The 15,341-nt window shown below is 45.5% G+C and overlaps 1 protein-coding gene across 1 annotated transcript; it reads right to left on the bottom strand.

The window, feature by feature from the left end:
* Window positions 1-353: 353 nt before the first annotated feature.
* On the bottom strand, window positions 354-8,450 carry CCKAR (cholecystokinin A receptor). The gene is made up of 5 exons (XM_006918948.1): window positions 8,152-8,450; window positions 7,217-7,468; window positions 3,988-4,249; window positions 1,995-2,122; window positions 354-1,122 (listed from the first exon to the last, which is right to left on the bottom strand). Exons 1-5 carry the CDS (start codon window positions 8,261-8,263, stop codon window positions 590-592), a joined length of 1,287 nt encoding a protein of 428 aa, XP_006919010.1. The 5' UTR covers window positions 8,264-8,450; the 3' UTR covers window positions 354-589.
* Window positions 8,451-15,341: the final 6,891 nt, after the last annotated feature.

Below are 15,341 nucleotides of genomic sequence, written 5' to 3'. Positions count from 1 at the left end.
GATAACCACATAAACGTGTGTCTCTGTTCTTGACCGACCGCAAGAAGAAAAAGTCAAATTATTCTTTACTACAGAAAATGGACAAAAGAGGGTTTGCTTCCTGTTCCCTTTTGGGGTGGAGATGAGGGGGGTGGCCACAGGATGTGCATAAGTGATTAGACTCCCCAGGGACAGAGCAGCTACCACAATCTGCATCAGCAGAAGTAGCAGAGCATAGAAGTGAGAATCCACCTTGGATGTTCTAGAACCTTCTAAACTCAGTAGGGTCCACATCCCCATTGGAACATGTGCTTGGCGATCACATTTGCAGCCCGAGCCCTGTGGGACTCCTGTTACTGGCCTGCTGAGGTTTTCTGATGGCGAATAATATTGAACATTTCCTGCCCTGAACTGCCTAGAGACCAAGTCATGGCCCCACCCCCAGCAGTGTTTCCCAGAACCTGGATGAAGGATGAAAAGCGGACAAGAGTCACCCCTGGAAATGGAGCCTTTCGTCTCCCTCACTTCTCGCCTCCTTTCCCCTCCTCCTTCGCTCGCTCCTTCCTCAGTCCCCCCATCCCTCCTTCGGCGCTGGGGGGCCGGGGTGGAGTCACGGGGGCGGGGCAGAGGCGCTCATGTGGCTGTATGAGTACCTGGACAGCGAGGCCCCGGTGGTCCTGCCTTCCTCCTCCTCTCCCGGCTCTCCTCTCGCCCCTGGGGGACCAGGGTTGGGGCAGCAGGGGAAGGTGGCCATGAAGCCGAGGCGGAACCGTTTGTTCATGAAGCAGTAGATGATGGGGTTGACGCAGGAGGAGGTGTAGGAGAGCAGGAGGATGAAGGAAATGGGGGTCCCCGAGAGGTGGCGCTCGGCGGAGGCCGTGTCATAGGCCCGCCAGGCGTTGACGCTGAAGATGGGCATCCAGCACAGGAAGAAGAGGACCACGATGACCATGAGCATGCGGATCACCCGCTTCTTGGCCATCAGGTTGGCCGCGGAGCTGCTGCTCCTGATGCGGTTGACCCTGCCGCTGCCGCCGGGCGACAGGCGCTGAAGCTCCAGCTTGCGTGGGTGCTTGGACTTCTGCAGGTAACACCCGTCACTGTCCTCGTATCGGCCGCTGCTGCCGGCGCTCGGTTTCCTTTCTGGGTGGGCAAGTGACATCACTTATCATCTGGGATGAGCCGTGCCAGACAGCAGGCATGGAGACCCACCCCGCCCTTCCATCGAGGGGGCCAAACCAAACTCGAACTGAAGAACTGGGCAGGCGCCCGTGGGACTGCAATATGGGTAAGTATGGAACTATACCAGTCCTTTCCTTCAAATGCAAAACTGCTTAAAATTAACAAAATAATGTATAATATATAATGTACATAACATGATATGTAATAATAAAATAGCATTTTATGTATGTAGATTGTAAGGATAAAAAAAAACTATTAAAAAAATGAATATTCACACACTTCCTTTTCCCAGCTCCTCAGGGGAAAAGGTCCCTGCTTCTTGTAAGCCTCTGACTGCTTTTACTGTGAGGAATCTAGACAATGAGCAAAAATCAACAAACACCGAAGAAGCTAGAGATTGTTATACATGGTTAAGAACGGAGTGGAGAGGTGGAGTGAGAAGGAGAAGCCATGTGGATAGTACATCGAACTGCATGGGGAAGGGGCGAGGCTTTGCGAAGGGAGGATATAGGATGGGGGACTGGAATTACAGTTAGCTTTGGGTGCTGAAGGAGGTCCATCAAGGAAAGTCTGGGACACGTGGGCCCTCAGCTTATCCTTGGGATGTGTATTATCTCCTTTTATTCCACTCAGCACCCTTTTGAGAGGAATGATTTCTCCATTGCACAGATGAGGAAATAGAGATACTCGGTTTTATGGCTGTCCCTTATGGCACAGTCTCATAATACTTTTACAAATCTATAATATATTGTGGGTTTCTCTACTTAAGTTACAGAGAACAAGCTATTGTGATCTTTTGACATAAACATGCAGTGAAAAGATTGTTAGTTTACCTCTAGCAGACTTCTTCTGGCTAGCATCAAATTTTATTCCTTGGTAAAGTTCCAAAGAGATTAATCCATATGCTACCATCATTACGATTCCAGGAATAAGAAAGAGGATGAGTAACAGGAACGTGTGCCTAATAAAATAAAAAAGAAATCCAATAACCAGCAATCCAGTATTTCAAACTCAGATGGCATGGAATAAATAGAGTTCATCTGCATTTAGACAGGTCTGAGCAAACACATTAATTGCTAGTATTTAATTCCTTGGAAATTCCATGTCTGGAGGTTCAGTCATTAGAAGTTGTTTACTTCTTCTGGTTTTTTGTTTTTTGTTTTTGTTTTTTCTGATAAAGACTCTTATGACAGACTAGTTAAATTGGAAAAGTTTGCTCTAACTCTGTGCATGAAACAGGTCTATACCTATAAAACTAATGAGAGCTTTAAAAAAAAAGTATGTACATTTTATCTCAATAAAGCTGTTACCGAAATAATAAAACATGAGGGCTTACATTTATTAGGGACTTATTAAATGTGCTACACACTAGGCTAAGCATTTTATATAGATACTATTACAAATATTATTAAATATTAACTCCCATAATAACCTTTGAGGTAGGGACTGTTATCACAATGCCTACTTTACAGATGAGGAAACTGAGACTTAAAGAGACTTAAATAACTCGCCCAAAGTCACAAAGCTAATGGCAGAGGTAGGACTTGAACTCAAGCAATAGGATTCTAGAACTTACGCTCTTAAGTATATCAATATATCATTTGTTGACTTTATGGCAACAGAATAATCAAAAACAGGTGAGAATGATGGAAAGCCTCCTTGGTTTTGCAAAACATGGCCTTCCGGTTGTTTCTGACCCACTGGCACAGTGGCACTCTAACTCAAGTGCCTGGTGGGGCAGAACTATGCTTGAGAAGGCATAAACACAATTGATTCCTGAGGCATTCCAGCCTCCTCTTTTATGAGTCTGGCCCCTAAATCACTTTTGTAGTCTGGCATGTGTAAGGTCACACGATTAGGCCATAAATTTGTCAGAGGCTCACGGTGGCTGGGCCATTTCTCATTTCAATTGGACATGTTTTGATAAGATTCCTTTTCAAGTCCCTCTCGTTTACAACATAATTCTTGGTGTGTGTGTATATGTTACTGGGTTGAAATGAAAAAAAAAAAGAAGGCAGAGAAAGCAGATTATCTCAGTTTTAAGTCATTTTTAAATGTCTAGCTCCTTGCTTCTAAAACAGGCTTGGAATTAGTAAACATGATTCCCTGCATTGGTGTAGGCTTTTACAAGCTATTTAATGAAATTTTTCGTACACATACTCTCATTTGAATTTTACAGCCACCCAATGAGGTAGATAAAAAATATCTATATTATTAAATCCTTGTATAGATTAAAAAAAAAAATCCTGGATGTTAGAGAATTTGCATGAACTTGTCCAACATCGTAAAAAACAGGTATTAGAATCTTGCTTTTTTATTTTCAGTAAAGCGCTCTGTGCAAGTACCATACCTGCGGCTCTAATAAAAACCACACGGGATCTGGAACTCATCCTCGCTCTATCTTCAATTCTTAGAAAATCATAGCCCTTCAAATCATCTAGCCCAACCCCACCCCCACCAGACCATCTGGAAGCACAGTGCATGGTAGGTAAGCACAGAGGCTCTGTCTCTTCTAGGCTTGTGACTTTGAATAATTTCCTTTAACCTCACTTCTCTCAGTTTTCTCATCTGTGAAATGAGGGCAATAATAGTACCTACCCTATAGGGTTTTGAGATAATTAATTAAATTAACATATGTATGGAATTTAAAACAGCACTCTAAGTGTCTGCTATTACCATCATTCTAGAACAAGGTTAGAATGATCGTTCTCAAAATGTCTTCAGGAAACGGATCACCCAGCCACTATGGACAATACATTCCAGTTTTATGCAAAACTTCAAATTATACCAAGTTGTAGCAAACAAACGAGCACTCTGGACCCTTACCAGGACTGCTGCATAACATCATTTGGCAGTAGAAAGCGGCACATATTTGCGGTCTGGTTGTTATTTTTGGTAAAAGGCACCAAGTTGCTATAAATCGGGTACGGAGTCATGATGGTAAAGGAGAGGCACCAGGTAGCAGCAATCACCTTCAAAGCGTGGGATTTCGTCTGCCAGACCCGGGACTGTAAGGGTTTGCAAATCGCACCGTATCGCTCCAGAGATATGGCGACCAGATTAAAAGTGGATACACTCACAGAGGTGCCTGGGAAGGAACAAAGAAGTCAGTTTTGCGGCTCTGAACCCCAAAGTTTACGCGCACCTTTGCTCAAGTATATCTGATCCGCACAGGTGTGCTATCAAAGGAAACAACTCGGGGTAAAGAAATCTTGTGTGTTATATTTTTAAAAGAATGATTTATTTCCAGCTTTGTTCCAAAAAGGATTTAAGAAAGCAGTTAAAGAAATGTATTTGCAAATATATCTTACTGCCAATTTTCAGTTAAGTTTATTGACTTTTGAACTCCTTCTTGGGCAGAAGGTGCTCATTAATTAATAACCGAGGGGATGAAATATGTTCCTATCCCACAGAGGAGATTATGGAGTAACCCATAGAAAAGCTCTCATTTTGAGCATGATCTGCATAGTTAAGTTGATCTTATCACTCAGATTCTCAAGGACTATGACCCCCAAAGTCACTGGGGTCTGGGCTAAGGGCATTAAAACTCTTTCTGAAAATTTCTAGTAAGAATGTTTTTAAGAGTGAAACATTACTAGATTTCAAAATGTAGTGTGTCGAAAAAAAACAGAACAAAACAATAAAAAACGATGAGGAGTAAAAATCGCATACTGCAACTAAAGGTTTTTCCGAGTGGGAAAACTAGAGTCTTCCTTATTATCTTTTTTGACTTTTTATGTTTTGTAGAATGAGCATGCATCATCCGTGAGAAAGACACCAAAACACCTCATTTAAAATCATGTACTGAGCTATAGTTGGAAAAGCTTAATTTTCCTTAATATTTTTTGTGCTGTTGTGTGTATATTTATTATAATGTCTTATCTCATTAAAATCCCTTTTAATTCTTCATCCATGAAGTCCTTCGACTCTTCTGATTAACCCTTACCATGATTTCTTAAATCTAAGAATTCCTCTAAGTTTGGGAGCGGAAGTTCTTAGCTGGGGGCCTTTTATGGATATAAGTTAATTCTCTGAGACTACATATAAAAAGGTTTTTTTTCCTAGGGAGAATTTCCATAGTATTTCTAAGACACTTTAAGAAAACTATAATCCCCAAACTGTTAAATTAAAACTCATGTTCTCAGGCAGGATTTGCTGTGTTTCAATGGACTTTACCCTAAGGAGTTGACATTTAAATGAGAGAGAATAGCCCCGAACTCCTCAGAGTCAAGTCTGTACGATGAGTCCACCGTAATTATAAACCCACCATCAGGCAAGCACTTTTTTTTTTTTGGCTACATATCAGGAGTTTAATAAACGTTAACTGTTAGCAATAGTATTGAGGAAAACTCAAAATTAAGAGAAGAGTTGAAATGACAGAAGTCCAGCAGAACCGTTACAATATTGCAAACATTTTCAGAATTGTTTTGCTTTTCATTTGAGCTATTTTTGAAAAAATTTTTTTTATCGAGGTGAAATTCACATAACACAAAGTTGACCATTTAAAATCATTTAGCAAATTCACAATGTTGTGCAACTGCACGAGCACGCATTTTAAACCTCCTTTCACATGTTCTTGTTAAGATTCTTAAATAACATTCTCTTAAAATATAGTTGGACAGGCTCTGAATGCCAAAAGTGCTATGAAATGCTAGTGATCCTTTTCCTCTGCAAGTCTATTTTTATTTTCGGAAAACTTGAACACAGAGTGACACTTTCTTGGTTATTTGTCTGTGGCACGCAGGTTGATAATTCATCATCATTTGGTTAGTGCTGGATCCGGCTTCCTCAACTGGGAGAAATACAGGCTTTTAAAGAATTCTGGTCACTGAAGACTGCCCTAGCCCAACTCAGCTGTGAATATTGCAAGGCTTAGGTCAGAACAAAACCAGCTCCCTCCCATTTCCTGCCTCTCCTCTTCCTCCCAACTGGTTCTCAGAATAGGCAAGGGACAAGGGGACCAAGAAGACATGTCCTTGTTCATCACCACTGTAGTGGCCGCTGATTTGGGTTCTAATCCCAGCTCTGTGGCTCACCCCCTGTGTGTCCTTGGGCACATTATTAACTTCTCTGTGCCTCTGTTCCCGCCTCAGTGAGCTAGAGAAAAATAGCTGTACTTCATAGGGTATTTGGCCAATCCAATAAGATCACGAAGGTAAAAACGCTTAGCATATCATTGGGTGCATAAAAAGTACTCAAAATATTAGCCCTTGTGATTTTTATCATCATTATCATCATCATCATCATCATCATTTTGATTGGCATAGGCAGAGAGCTGCATATTTCAGCCAATCAAGGTCAACTTATTGACCTCACAGCCCCCGTGAGCAAATTCAACTCCTCATCTAGGGGCAGAGGCCTCTCTGTCTCTGGGAGAACAGGCTGGGAAGTGAATCCTGAGAAAGGAGTCTAGGGCTGTGTTGAAAATCATCATCATCATCATCATCATCATCATTTTGATTGGCAGAGGCAGAGAGCTGCATATTTCAGCCAATCAAGGTCAACTTATTGACCTCACAGCCCCCGTGAGCAAATTCAACTCCTCATCTAGGGGCAGAGGCCTCTCTGTCTCTGGGGGAACAGGCTGGGAAGTGAATCCTGAGAAAGGAGTCTAGAGCTGTGTTGAAACTGGTTGTCAAATAGCCCCTGTTCCCTGGGAAAGCAAGAGCGACGACAAAAAGAACGCTCCTCGTCCTCCTTTGCTGTCCCTGGGTAGAGCTCAGAATACAACCAGCAGCTTCCAGAAAGTGACAGAGCAGCTTGCATCTCTTTCTTTCTAACAGAAGCAAGCAAAACCAGCCCCTTCTGTGATTTCTTATCAACTAACTCCTCTCTGAGAAACTGACCTCTGAAACAGGCGACTGGGGACTGACTTCGGGAGAGTTATGAGGACTCAGTCAGTACCTGAATCCTTGCGCACAGCCCTACACAGACAGACGTTTTGATATTTACACTCAGCAAGGACCCTCTGCCCGAGGCTGTCAGGGGTTTTGGAATGTCTGGGGTTGAGTGGGGTCTGGGGCGAGTTCCAGAAATAGTCATGGCAGCAACTCACCCATGAAGTAGGTGGTGGTCTTGCAAACAGCGTTCCCGAAGATGAAATCCTTGAGCAGGTTGGGGATGAGGTTGAACGGCATACAGAAGAGGCAGAGCATGAGGTCGCTGATGGCCAGGGACAGCAGGAAGATGTTGGTGACGGTTCTCATCCTCTTGTTTCGAATCAGCACCGTGATGACCAGCGTGTTCCCCAGCACGCTGAGCAGGAATATCAAGGAATACAAGAGAATCTGCACAGCTGGCTGCCACTCTGCAGAGAGTAACAGGGACAAGACGGAGGGATGGAGGTTATGAGAGCAGAATGTTAAAACCTCAGAACATGAAGCCAACGATTAGTTCCTCCCGGGTTTTTTTTCTTCGCAGGGGTGCAATCCTCGAACCCAGCTATTCATGGACAGACAATATCTTGCAGAAACAAACTGGGGAGAGCACAGAGTGATTCCGTTGCTTCTGAAAGGTTGGTTCGTTAAAGGATCATTCAGGGAACTACTTTTTCTTAAGCACAAAGCTTCAGTGAGTAGTGATTGCTTTCTTTCTAGCTGCTAAACATTATCTCGCTTTAATCACTTCTTCACGCCGGATTTCCCCCGAGCAAAGGCAACAGCTAGGTCGTGACAGCACCTTTTCTGTAATGCTTGTAAGTTCGAGCTTAGACACTTGTATGCCTTCTTGCTACACTTCAGCACCTCCTCCCACTGCTTTTGTTCCCCCCACGTCCCATCCATTAAGCCCCACTCTCCTGAGGGGGAACAATGAGAATATTTGACTCAATTCTGCTTTTTGATCTCTTATCCAAACTTCTTAACAGATGACTTTATCCAGCCTTGTCTCATGAGGACTTAGTTTTATTTTTCTCTATCATCCTTGCCCTTGCTGATTTCTCCCTCCACCTAATAGTTTTCTGAATTAAAACAGCAGTCCTCTGACGCCTACCTTTGGATGGATGGGGCTGATCCAAGCAGAAAAGCGTCTCATTTTCGATGCCTAGTTCGCAAGGAGGGGTGATGTTGCTTCCATTCACAAGAAGGCTGTTGACCACATCCATCCTTGCCTGCTGCTTTCCACCCAGTGCTGGTGAGCTGGCGAATTGCTCACTCCCGGCTCATTCCTCTAATGACTGGAGAGTCTCCCAGATGCGACCTGCTGTGGAGGGGCAGGGAGGGAGGGATCTCCAGGTGTGGGCTTTTTCAGCCATTCCTAAAGGCAACTTGAATTCACCACACTCAGTCCAGCTGGGCAAGCACTCGCACTCCTGTCTTGGAGAAGCAGCCAGTGCCAGCCAAGCCCGCCGCACCGTCCAGGCCCACCCCTCCCATTCCTGGCCCAGCCGTAGGAACCTGAGCGCAGGCAGCCTGCCTGCAAATATCACTTCCCAGAGTGTCGCTGCTTTTATACACACATGCACACACGAACACAAGCACACACACTCCGCCTAGTACCTCTCTTCTCTGTATAGGAACCTGTCAGCATCCCCGACCTAGGCAGAATGAAGCCCGAACTGGCCGCGTGAGAAAGGAACAATTAACACGGTAACAGATACGATAATGCAGACCATCAGGACCAAAGGACACGGAGGGACTGCATTTCTCCCTCCTTATAGAAAAGCAATTAGTGCCTTTTTAGCTTTGGAACCATGCCCAGCAATGTGTGTGCATATCGCTGCCGGCTGGTTGTTAAGTTGTTACCAACCACAGTGTTATTTCTTGTGGTCTCTGCCCTTGTGGACTGAAAAGGGGGGGTTACTTCTGAGTATGGATTCCTGGATCCTTATTACAAAAAAAGTTCCTAAGATTTCCCATTTATTGTTTTTTTTTTCCATTCATCCATCTATGCAGCACGCAGTCATGGACAGGCAACCATTTGCTAGACACTTTTCTGGGCATGTGAGCAAAGAATGAATAAGATTGTTCCAGATAATGTTAAGCACCATGAATGCAGTAGGGAGGTGTGATGGAAAGGAATAGACTGGGGGTGCTAATTTAGATAAGCCGGCCAGGAAAGGCCTCCCAGAGAGGGGACCACGATCTGAGACCTGGACGACAAGGAGGACGCTTGTGAAGATCTGGAGAGAGCATCTTCTGGGCAGGTGGAACAGTATTTTTGGCAGAGGTCACAGCAATCGCAGAGACCCTGAGGTGGGAGTGACCTTGACCTACTTGAGGAACAGAGGAAGTAGGAGTGAATGAAGGGCAAATGGTGGGAGGTGAGATTAGAGAGAGGGATGGGGCTAGGGGTCTGGGCTTTCCGGGAACGCTCTGTGGCGTCTGAAGGCCCCTCAGTGTTCATCATGCAGAGAGGGTCTCCTCAGTCCAGATCATTGGGAAAGCGAACGAAGGCAGCGGAAGCCCTGTTTCTGACGTCTGCTTGGCAGGGCTGAGACGTGGTCTACCTGCTAGATACCCCCGGGGCCCCTTTTGTGCTGACAACTGTCTCAGTTGACAGAGCAACATACTCTATTTTTTGCTGAATCCCTGCCAGACACAGAAGAACTAACCCGTATTTTAATCTTCGAGGCTCAGAGGTGGGGCTGGGAAGACAGAGTGGTACCTCTTTTCTTTGAAACCGTGAACATGCGTGTTTGAGGTGCTTAGTCGTGGGAACTAGAAGGAACATTGGAGAAGGAATCGGGAGCTATTACGAGGACAGGCTTTGACATCAGACAGACCTGAGATCAAATCCTGGCCTCACTGGTTACCTGCTGGGAACTACTGCGCAAATTTCTTAACCTCTCTAGATTCATTTCCTCCTTCTGTCAAATGGAGACAAAAATGACTTCATTGATATTTGTTATGGAGATTGACTAATTACCTCAAGGCAGTGCCTGCCATAAAAAAAGGTGTTCGATAAATCACAGATAATAATAATTAGATAGCTATTAGTAAAAGGTTCCTTTTATGCACAAGGAACTGAGACTCAGGGTGGCCATGTGATTTGCTGGTGAAAACCAGGAGTGGATACCCGCTTGTGGACCCTGCAAACCCCATGCTCACACCAACCACTTCCTGCGGAATGGAGGGTTCTTCATTTTTCTGGTGGTGTACAGCCCACTCAGAGGCAGAGTTCCTGTCTCTGCCCCTCCTTCTGCCCCATGTCCTGTTGGCGGAATGTCCCCAGCGTGCAGGCTGATGCGGACACCGCCCACTAGAAGACCCAGTGCAGTACTGTCCTGATCTGGGGAAGGATAAACTTTCAGGTTTTGAGCCCCGGGTGCAGCTAAATCTCACCCCACTGCTGTTTCTAGAAGCTTCTACTGCATAGCCGTCACCACCCATAAGGAGTGCCTCCTGGCTGCAGGGAGCATGCTGCTGTGGGTTTAAGAGCAGAGTCGCAGAGGGCTCAGCGTCAACCTGCCCTGAACTGAAACAGAGTCCAGCTTGGGACAAGTTCCTTCCTGTCTCCCTTTCTCCCTCCCGCCTTCCCTTTCACCCTGGCCTCCTAGTCTGTTCTTTTTGTCGGTGAGCAGGAAGTGATGGTGAGCAGGAAGTGACGGTGAGCAGGAAGTGATGGTGGCGTGGAGGAGGGCGGGTGCTAGAGGTTCTGTAAACTCATGAGAGGTGAGTGTGGCACATTTGAGTGCTGTGCTTTACAAACTGTAGTGCACATCTGAATCACCCAGGTTAATGGTTAAAACATGGGGATTTCCAGGCTCCTGTCCCAGAGATGCCCATCCTTCAGCCCAGGCCCGGGAATCTGCATTTTTATTCCGCATCCTGGTGATTTGCAGGCCAGTGATTGCAGAATTACCTCTCGGGAAACCATCAAGAGCCATGAGCACAGGCATTAGACCATAGGAACCTAAGCCTGGTCTTCATCACCAGCTGTGGAATGTGAACAACTTATTTCACCTTTCTGAGTCTCAGCCTGCTCATTTGTAAAATGGGCATAATGTAACATGCTACCTATAAACAAACAAAGCGATCCATGGAAAGTGCTTAGAACAATGCCTGGAACATAGTACTGGACACTAATTGTTATTGGGGGATAGTATTAATTCTAGGGATGCTCTGTTTATCCTCATTACCATGGCCAGGTTCAGGGTTTGTATCTTCAGGACCTAGCACAGTGCCTGGCATACGGTATGTGGGAAACGTAAATGAATAAAGAATGAAAGTTAGGAGAGCCAATACTTTACTTGTTATACCTGTTTATAATTCTATTACATTGGTTCTTTTCCTGGCCAACCCTGGATTTTTTCACTCTGAGTTTCTGAGCCAGGGTTACCGTAGAGTTCAACTAAAGAAGAGAGAATTCCAACGGGAGTCATTGGGGCTTGCAAGGGAAGAGCTGATGCATTTCCCAGGGTGTTAAGCCTTATCTCATTCCTCGACACACCCTCGTTGAATGCCATCTAAGGGCCAGGCATTGTGCCAGGTGCTGAGGGTAAGCCATGAACTAAATAGCTAGAAATCCTGCTCACGTGAAATTCTCAGCCCCCTTCAGATCGCAGGCAATAGACTGGGCAAAATGGAAGTGCCCCTCTCACCTTGCAGCCCCCTCCTCTGGTCGGGCACAGTTCCGGGCAGATTGACAAAAAGTTAGTAAATTCAGTTGAAATGGTGTTAAGTGCCACTTCCCCGCCTTCGAGACACACAGGACTGGGCCGAGCATAAACCTGGGTGCCATGTACAGTCCACAAAGTCCTTTGGGTATTGGGGACTCCCTTCTGGCAAATACGCCTAGCGGGACAGAACGCAAACAATCTCAGTGGTTCCTGGGTGAGGAAATGCGTAGCTGCTCCCCCGGCCATTCTCCATCTGAAGAAACAGTTGTTCTACAACACCTAAAACTTCCATATGTTTTTATCTTCCTGAGGACATGAATCACGTGCTCATTGCAATTTTTTAAATAAAGAAAAACATGTAAGTATAAATATGATACAAGCAAATTTCGGGGCTTCACATGATTTATTCTTAATGTGGTGCCACTTTAGGAGAAGCACAACCCAGACGCCAGTGGTGGTAACAGGTAATTGCATGTTGCAGGACATTCAATGCGCAGGGCAGCCTGACATTTCTTAAAATTCTCCTTGGCGAATTACCCTCCCCGCCGCTCTCTAAATTCCTTATTCCTTATTCTCTTCCCAAACTCACCCAGGCTGCGGCTTGCTAGTCTTTTCCTCTCTTCCTTCCTCTAACCCTTTCAGACTTCCGGAGGTGACCAGGATTTCTCTCCCTCCTCACCCTGTCTGGCCACACCCGGTCAGTCTGGAGGGAGCATGCTGAGGCGCTGGGGCATCCCTGCTCCCCACAGGGGACTCTGTGCAACTGCCCCCTGGAGAAGTTCAGCCACTGGCTGTCTTTTAGGGAAAAATTATAGTGGATCGTTTCTGATGAATGAAAAACCCCTCCTTGCGACTGAGGAAGGCAAGCTCCATGTCTGTCTGATGAGGCTGTCAGCAAGCCATAGCTGAGTTTGGGCAAGGAACTTTGCCTCTCTCAGTCTCCATGTCCTCACCTGGAAAATTGGTTAACAGAGGGAACACCTACCTCAGAGGGCTGCTGGGACATTACATGTCACAGTGTGTGGAGAACACCCAGTAGAGTGTTTGCTGTGTCATAAGCACTCGGTGAATGATACTACTCCCACTACTAACTGACCGTGTTCCATGTTGATTTTAAATGGCATCCTTCATGCCACTGAGGCAAGATAACATTTGTTCATGGTTTGGTGGATGTCCTTCCAGACTTTTCCTCTAAACACATTTTTAAAAAGCCAATTTGGAATCATATTCTGTATATGGTATTCATCCTACTTGACACTTTTTGAAAAAATATTTTTAAGAAATTTTTTCCCTTAAAATGAGATTATATAGCTTATGTAGGATTCTGAAAAAAATGTGTCTATTTTTAAAAAAGTTAGATAAGAAAGTAAAAAACGGTATGACCCCATCGTCCAGAGAATTTAAAAGGTGTTTAGTACACATACTCTTTTGTAGATGAATTTTTTTCACTTAGCATTATCTCATCATCATGTTTCAGTACTTTTCTGTAGCGCTATTTTTAGTGATGTCTATGATTCCATTAAGAGTACATATATAACCTACGAAAATATGTCCATGCAGTTGGTTACTCAGTTGTTATTTTTAGCCTTCTGCTTTTATAAGTGACACTGTAGTGAACAGTTGTGCACACATCGGCGACATCAGAGCTGCCATCAGCTCAACTCCAAGGGCAGCGTTCACTGCCCTGGCCCACCGTTCACAGCTGCTATGTGGCAGGCACTGACATTTTGTTCTTTCTTTGGATGAAGACAAATATCTGTCCAGTTTTCTCATTTCTCTCTATCTCCACTGCTGTACCCCTAGGCCAGGAGACCCCCATCTCTCACATGGAGATTTGTAGCCTTCTTGGCTGACCTTCCTACTTTCCCTTTGAGTCCTCTAATCTCTCCTCCATGCAGTAGCCTCAGTGGTGTTTCTGTGACATAGGCCACAATGCCACCGCCTACCTAAAACTCTCCAGCCCCACCCATGGCTTCATCTGCATGCTTTCCCACCCACTGCCCCATTCCATGTGTGCCAGACCCACTTTCTCCTCCCTCCTGTGCATACGCCCAGCCCACTCCCTTCTCTGACCCCCAGAGTCTTTGCATACATTGTTCTCTCTGCCTTGGTAACCCCCACTCACTGATGCCACCTTCTCGGGGAAATCTGAGCAGTGTGCCTGCAGGCCAGCCTCTCAGCTACGGTTCCCTCGTGATGTCAATCACCACCTCCTGCCGTGGATCCCACGGTGCGTGAGCCCCGCCCTTGCAGCCACTGGAATTCCATCACGAGAACGCCGTAGTTCATGGAGAGAACACGGTGGCGTCCTCATGACGGGATTCCAGTGGGAATCCATGGAGGGATCCAGACATATATGGATATACGTCTCCTTATAGCCCCACAGTGGCCAGTCCTTGGGCACCAGTTTGCAGAGGTGGGAACTGAGCACTCAGATGGATCCCCTTGGGCCAGACCCTCAGGAAGCCACCTGTGAAAACAGTTTCATCAGCTCTGGTCCTCAAATCCCACCCAAAGGCCCATCCGGGCTCTGTGTCCACCTTCTCTCCCACTGCACAGCCCCATCCAATGCCTTTCTCCTTCCTAACTTAAAAGGCAAAACCCCAGGAATGTCAGGGGATGCAAAGAGCTGGACGTGCCTCTCTGCGGGTAGCGAGGAGGCCCCACCTCTGCCAGCCGGATGTCCTCTTACATTATTATCATCACCATTGTTCAGTAATGTATTCCGATTAGACCAGGATGAGGCCGCTGCACACAGTTTGGTCGCTAAAAACCCAAGGTTCAGATGCCTCAGAGGTGTCGGGGGGCAGCAGCATTGCTCTTCCGGGAACCTTTCAGAGAGTTGCGCCTGGCTGGCATCTGATCCACCTACGTGTCCAATTGCTATTTTGGGATTGTTACAGCTACCGAATCCATTAACTGGACTAAAAGCGAAAGCAATTGGAAGCACAAGTGCCTTGAAATGTTTAAACACCATAATGATGATCTGGCCTAATTACTCCCCAAAGTAGGGTCAGAACGAAATTCTTGATCTCAGTCCCCTTCATGGCTCAATAAGTGAAAGGAGAAATGTCAGATTGAAGGGTTGAAAAATATAATTTCTATGCCTGTCAATAATAAAATCCTCGATCTGAAGTTCAGTTATCCAAGGAAGGCGATAGCAGGTTACAGAGTAATTACAGCACCTAGGCGCCCAGCGTCCCGGCTTGCTCTGTGGTGATGTCGTTCACAATTAGTCTGTTTCCACAATGAGCACTGAGTTCCTGGAGGGCTGGGCCCTGTCAGCCATGTTTGCTGCAATTGTATCTCCAGCTGTTCCTACAATGTCTTGTGCATTATAAGCATTCGCTAAATGTTTGCTGGATAAAAGGAAGAACAGATGGGAGGAGTGGATGTCATTTAATGTCATTTTGTCATTCTTATAGTGTGAAGAAAATTTAGGAGTCTGAGATTGTGGGATTTTCCCAGACTGGATAGAGTCATCTCCCTTATTCCGCGTGTGATGTAACTGTTTTGAGAACACACATCTCTTGAATGAAGCTCTCTTTCTGAACCATTAATAACAGCAGCAACAACGAAAGTAATAATAATAGCTGACGTTTATGGACTTCTGTTTCAAGAG

The sequence above is a fragment of the Pteropus alecto genome, unplaced genomic scaffold (genome assembly GCF_000325575.1).
Source record: "Pteropus alecto unplaced genomic scaffold, ASM32557v1 scaffold5, whole genome shotgun sequence".
NCBI lineage: Eukaryota > Metazoa > Chordata > Mammalia > Chiroptera > Pteropodidae > Pteropus > Pteropus alecto.
This window is presented reverse-complemented; position numbering and strand designations above follow the sequence as displayed.

What these genes read in the sequence shown, in the direction of transcription:
- CCKAR (XM_006918948.1), bottom strand. Translation starts at nt 8,263, where the DNA reads ATGGATGTGGTCAACAGCCTTCTTGTGAATGGAAGCAACATCACCCCT. An exon ending in GATGTTATGCAGCAGTCCTG is followed by an intron (nt 2,123 to 3,987) that starts GTAAGGGTCCAG and finishes TTATTTTATTAG; the next exon opens with GCACACGTTCCTGTTACTCA. An exon ending in CCAGAAGAAGTCTGCTAGAG is followed by an intron (nt 1,123 to 1,994) that starts GTAAACTAACAA and finishes TTGCCCACCCAG; the next exon opens with AAAGGAAACCGAGCGCCGGC.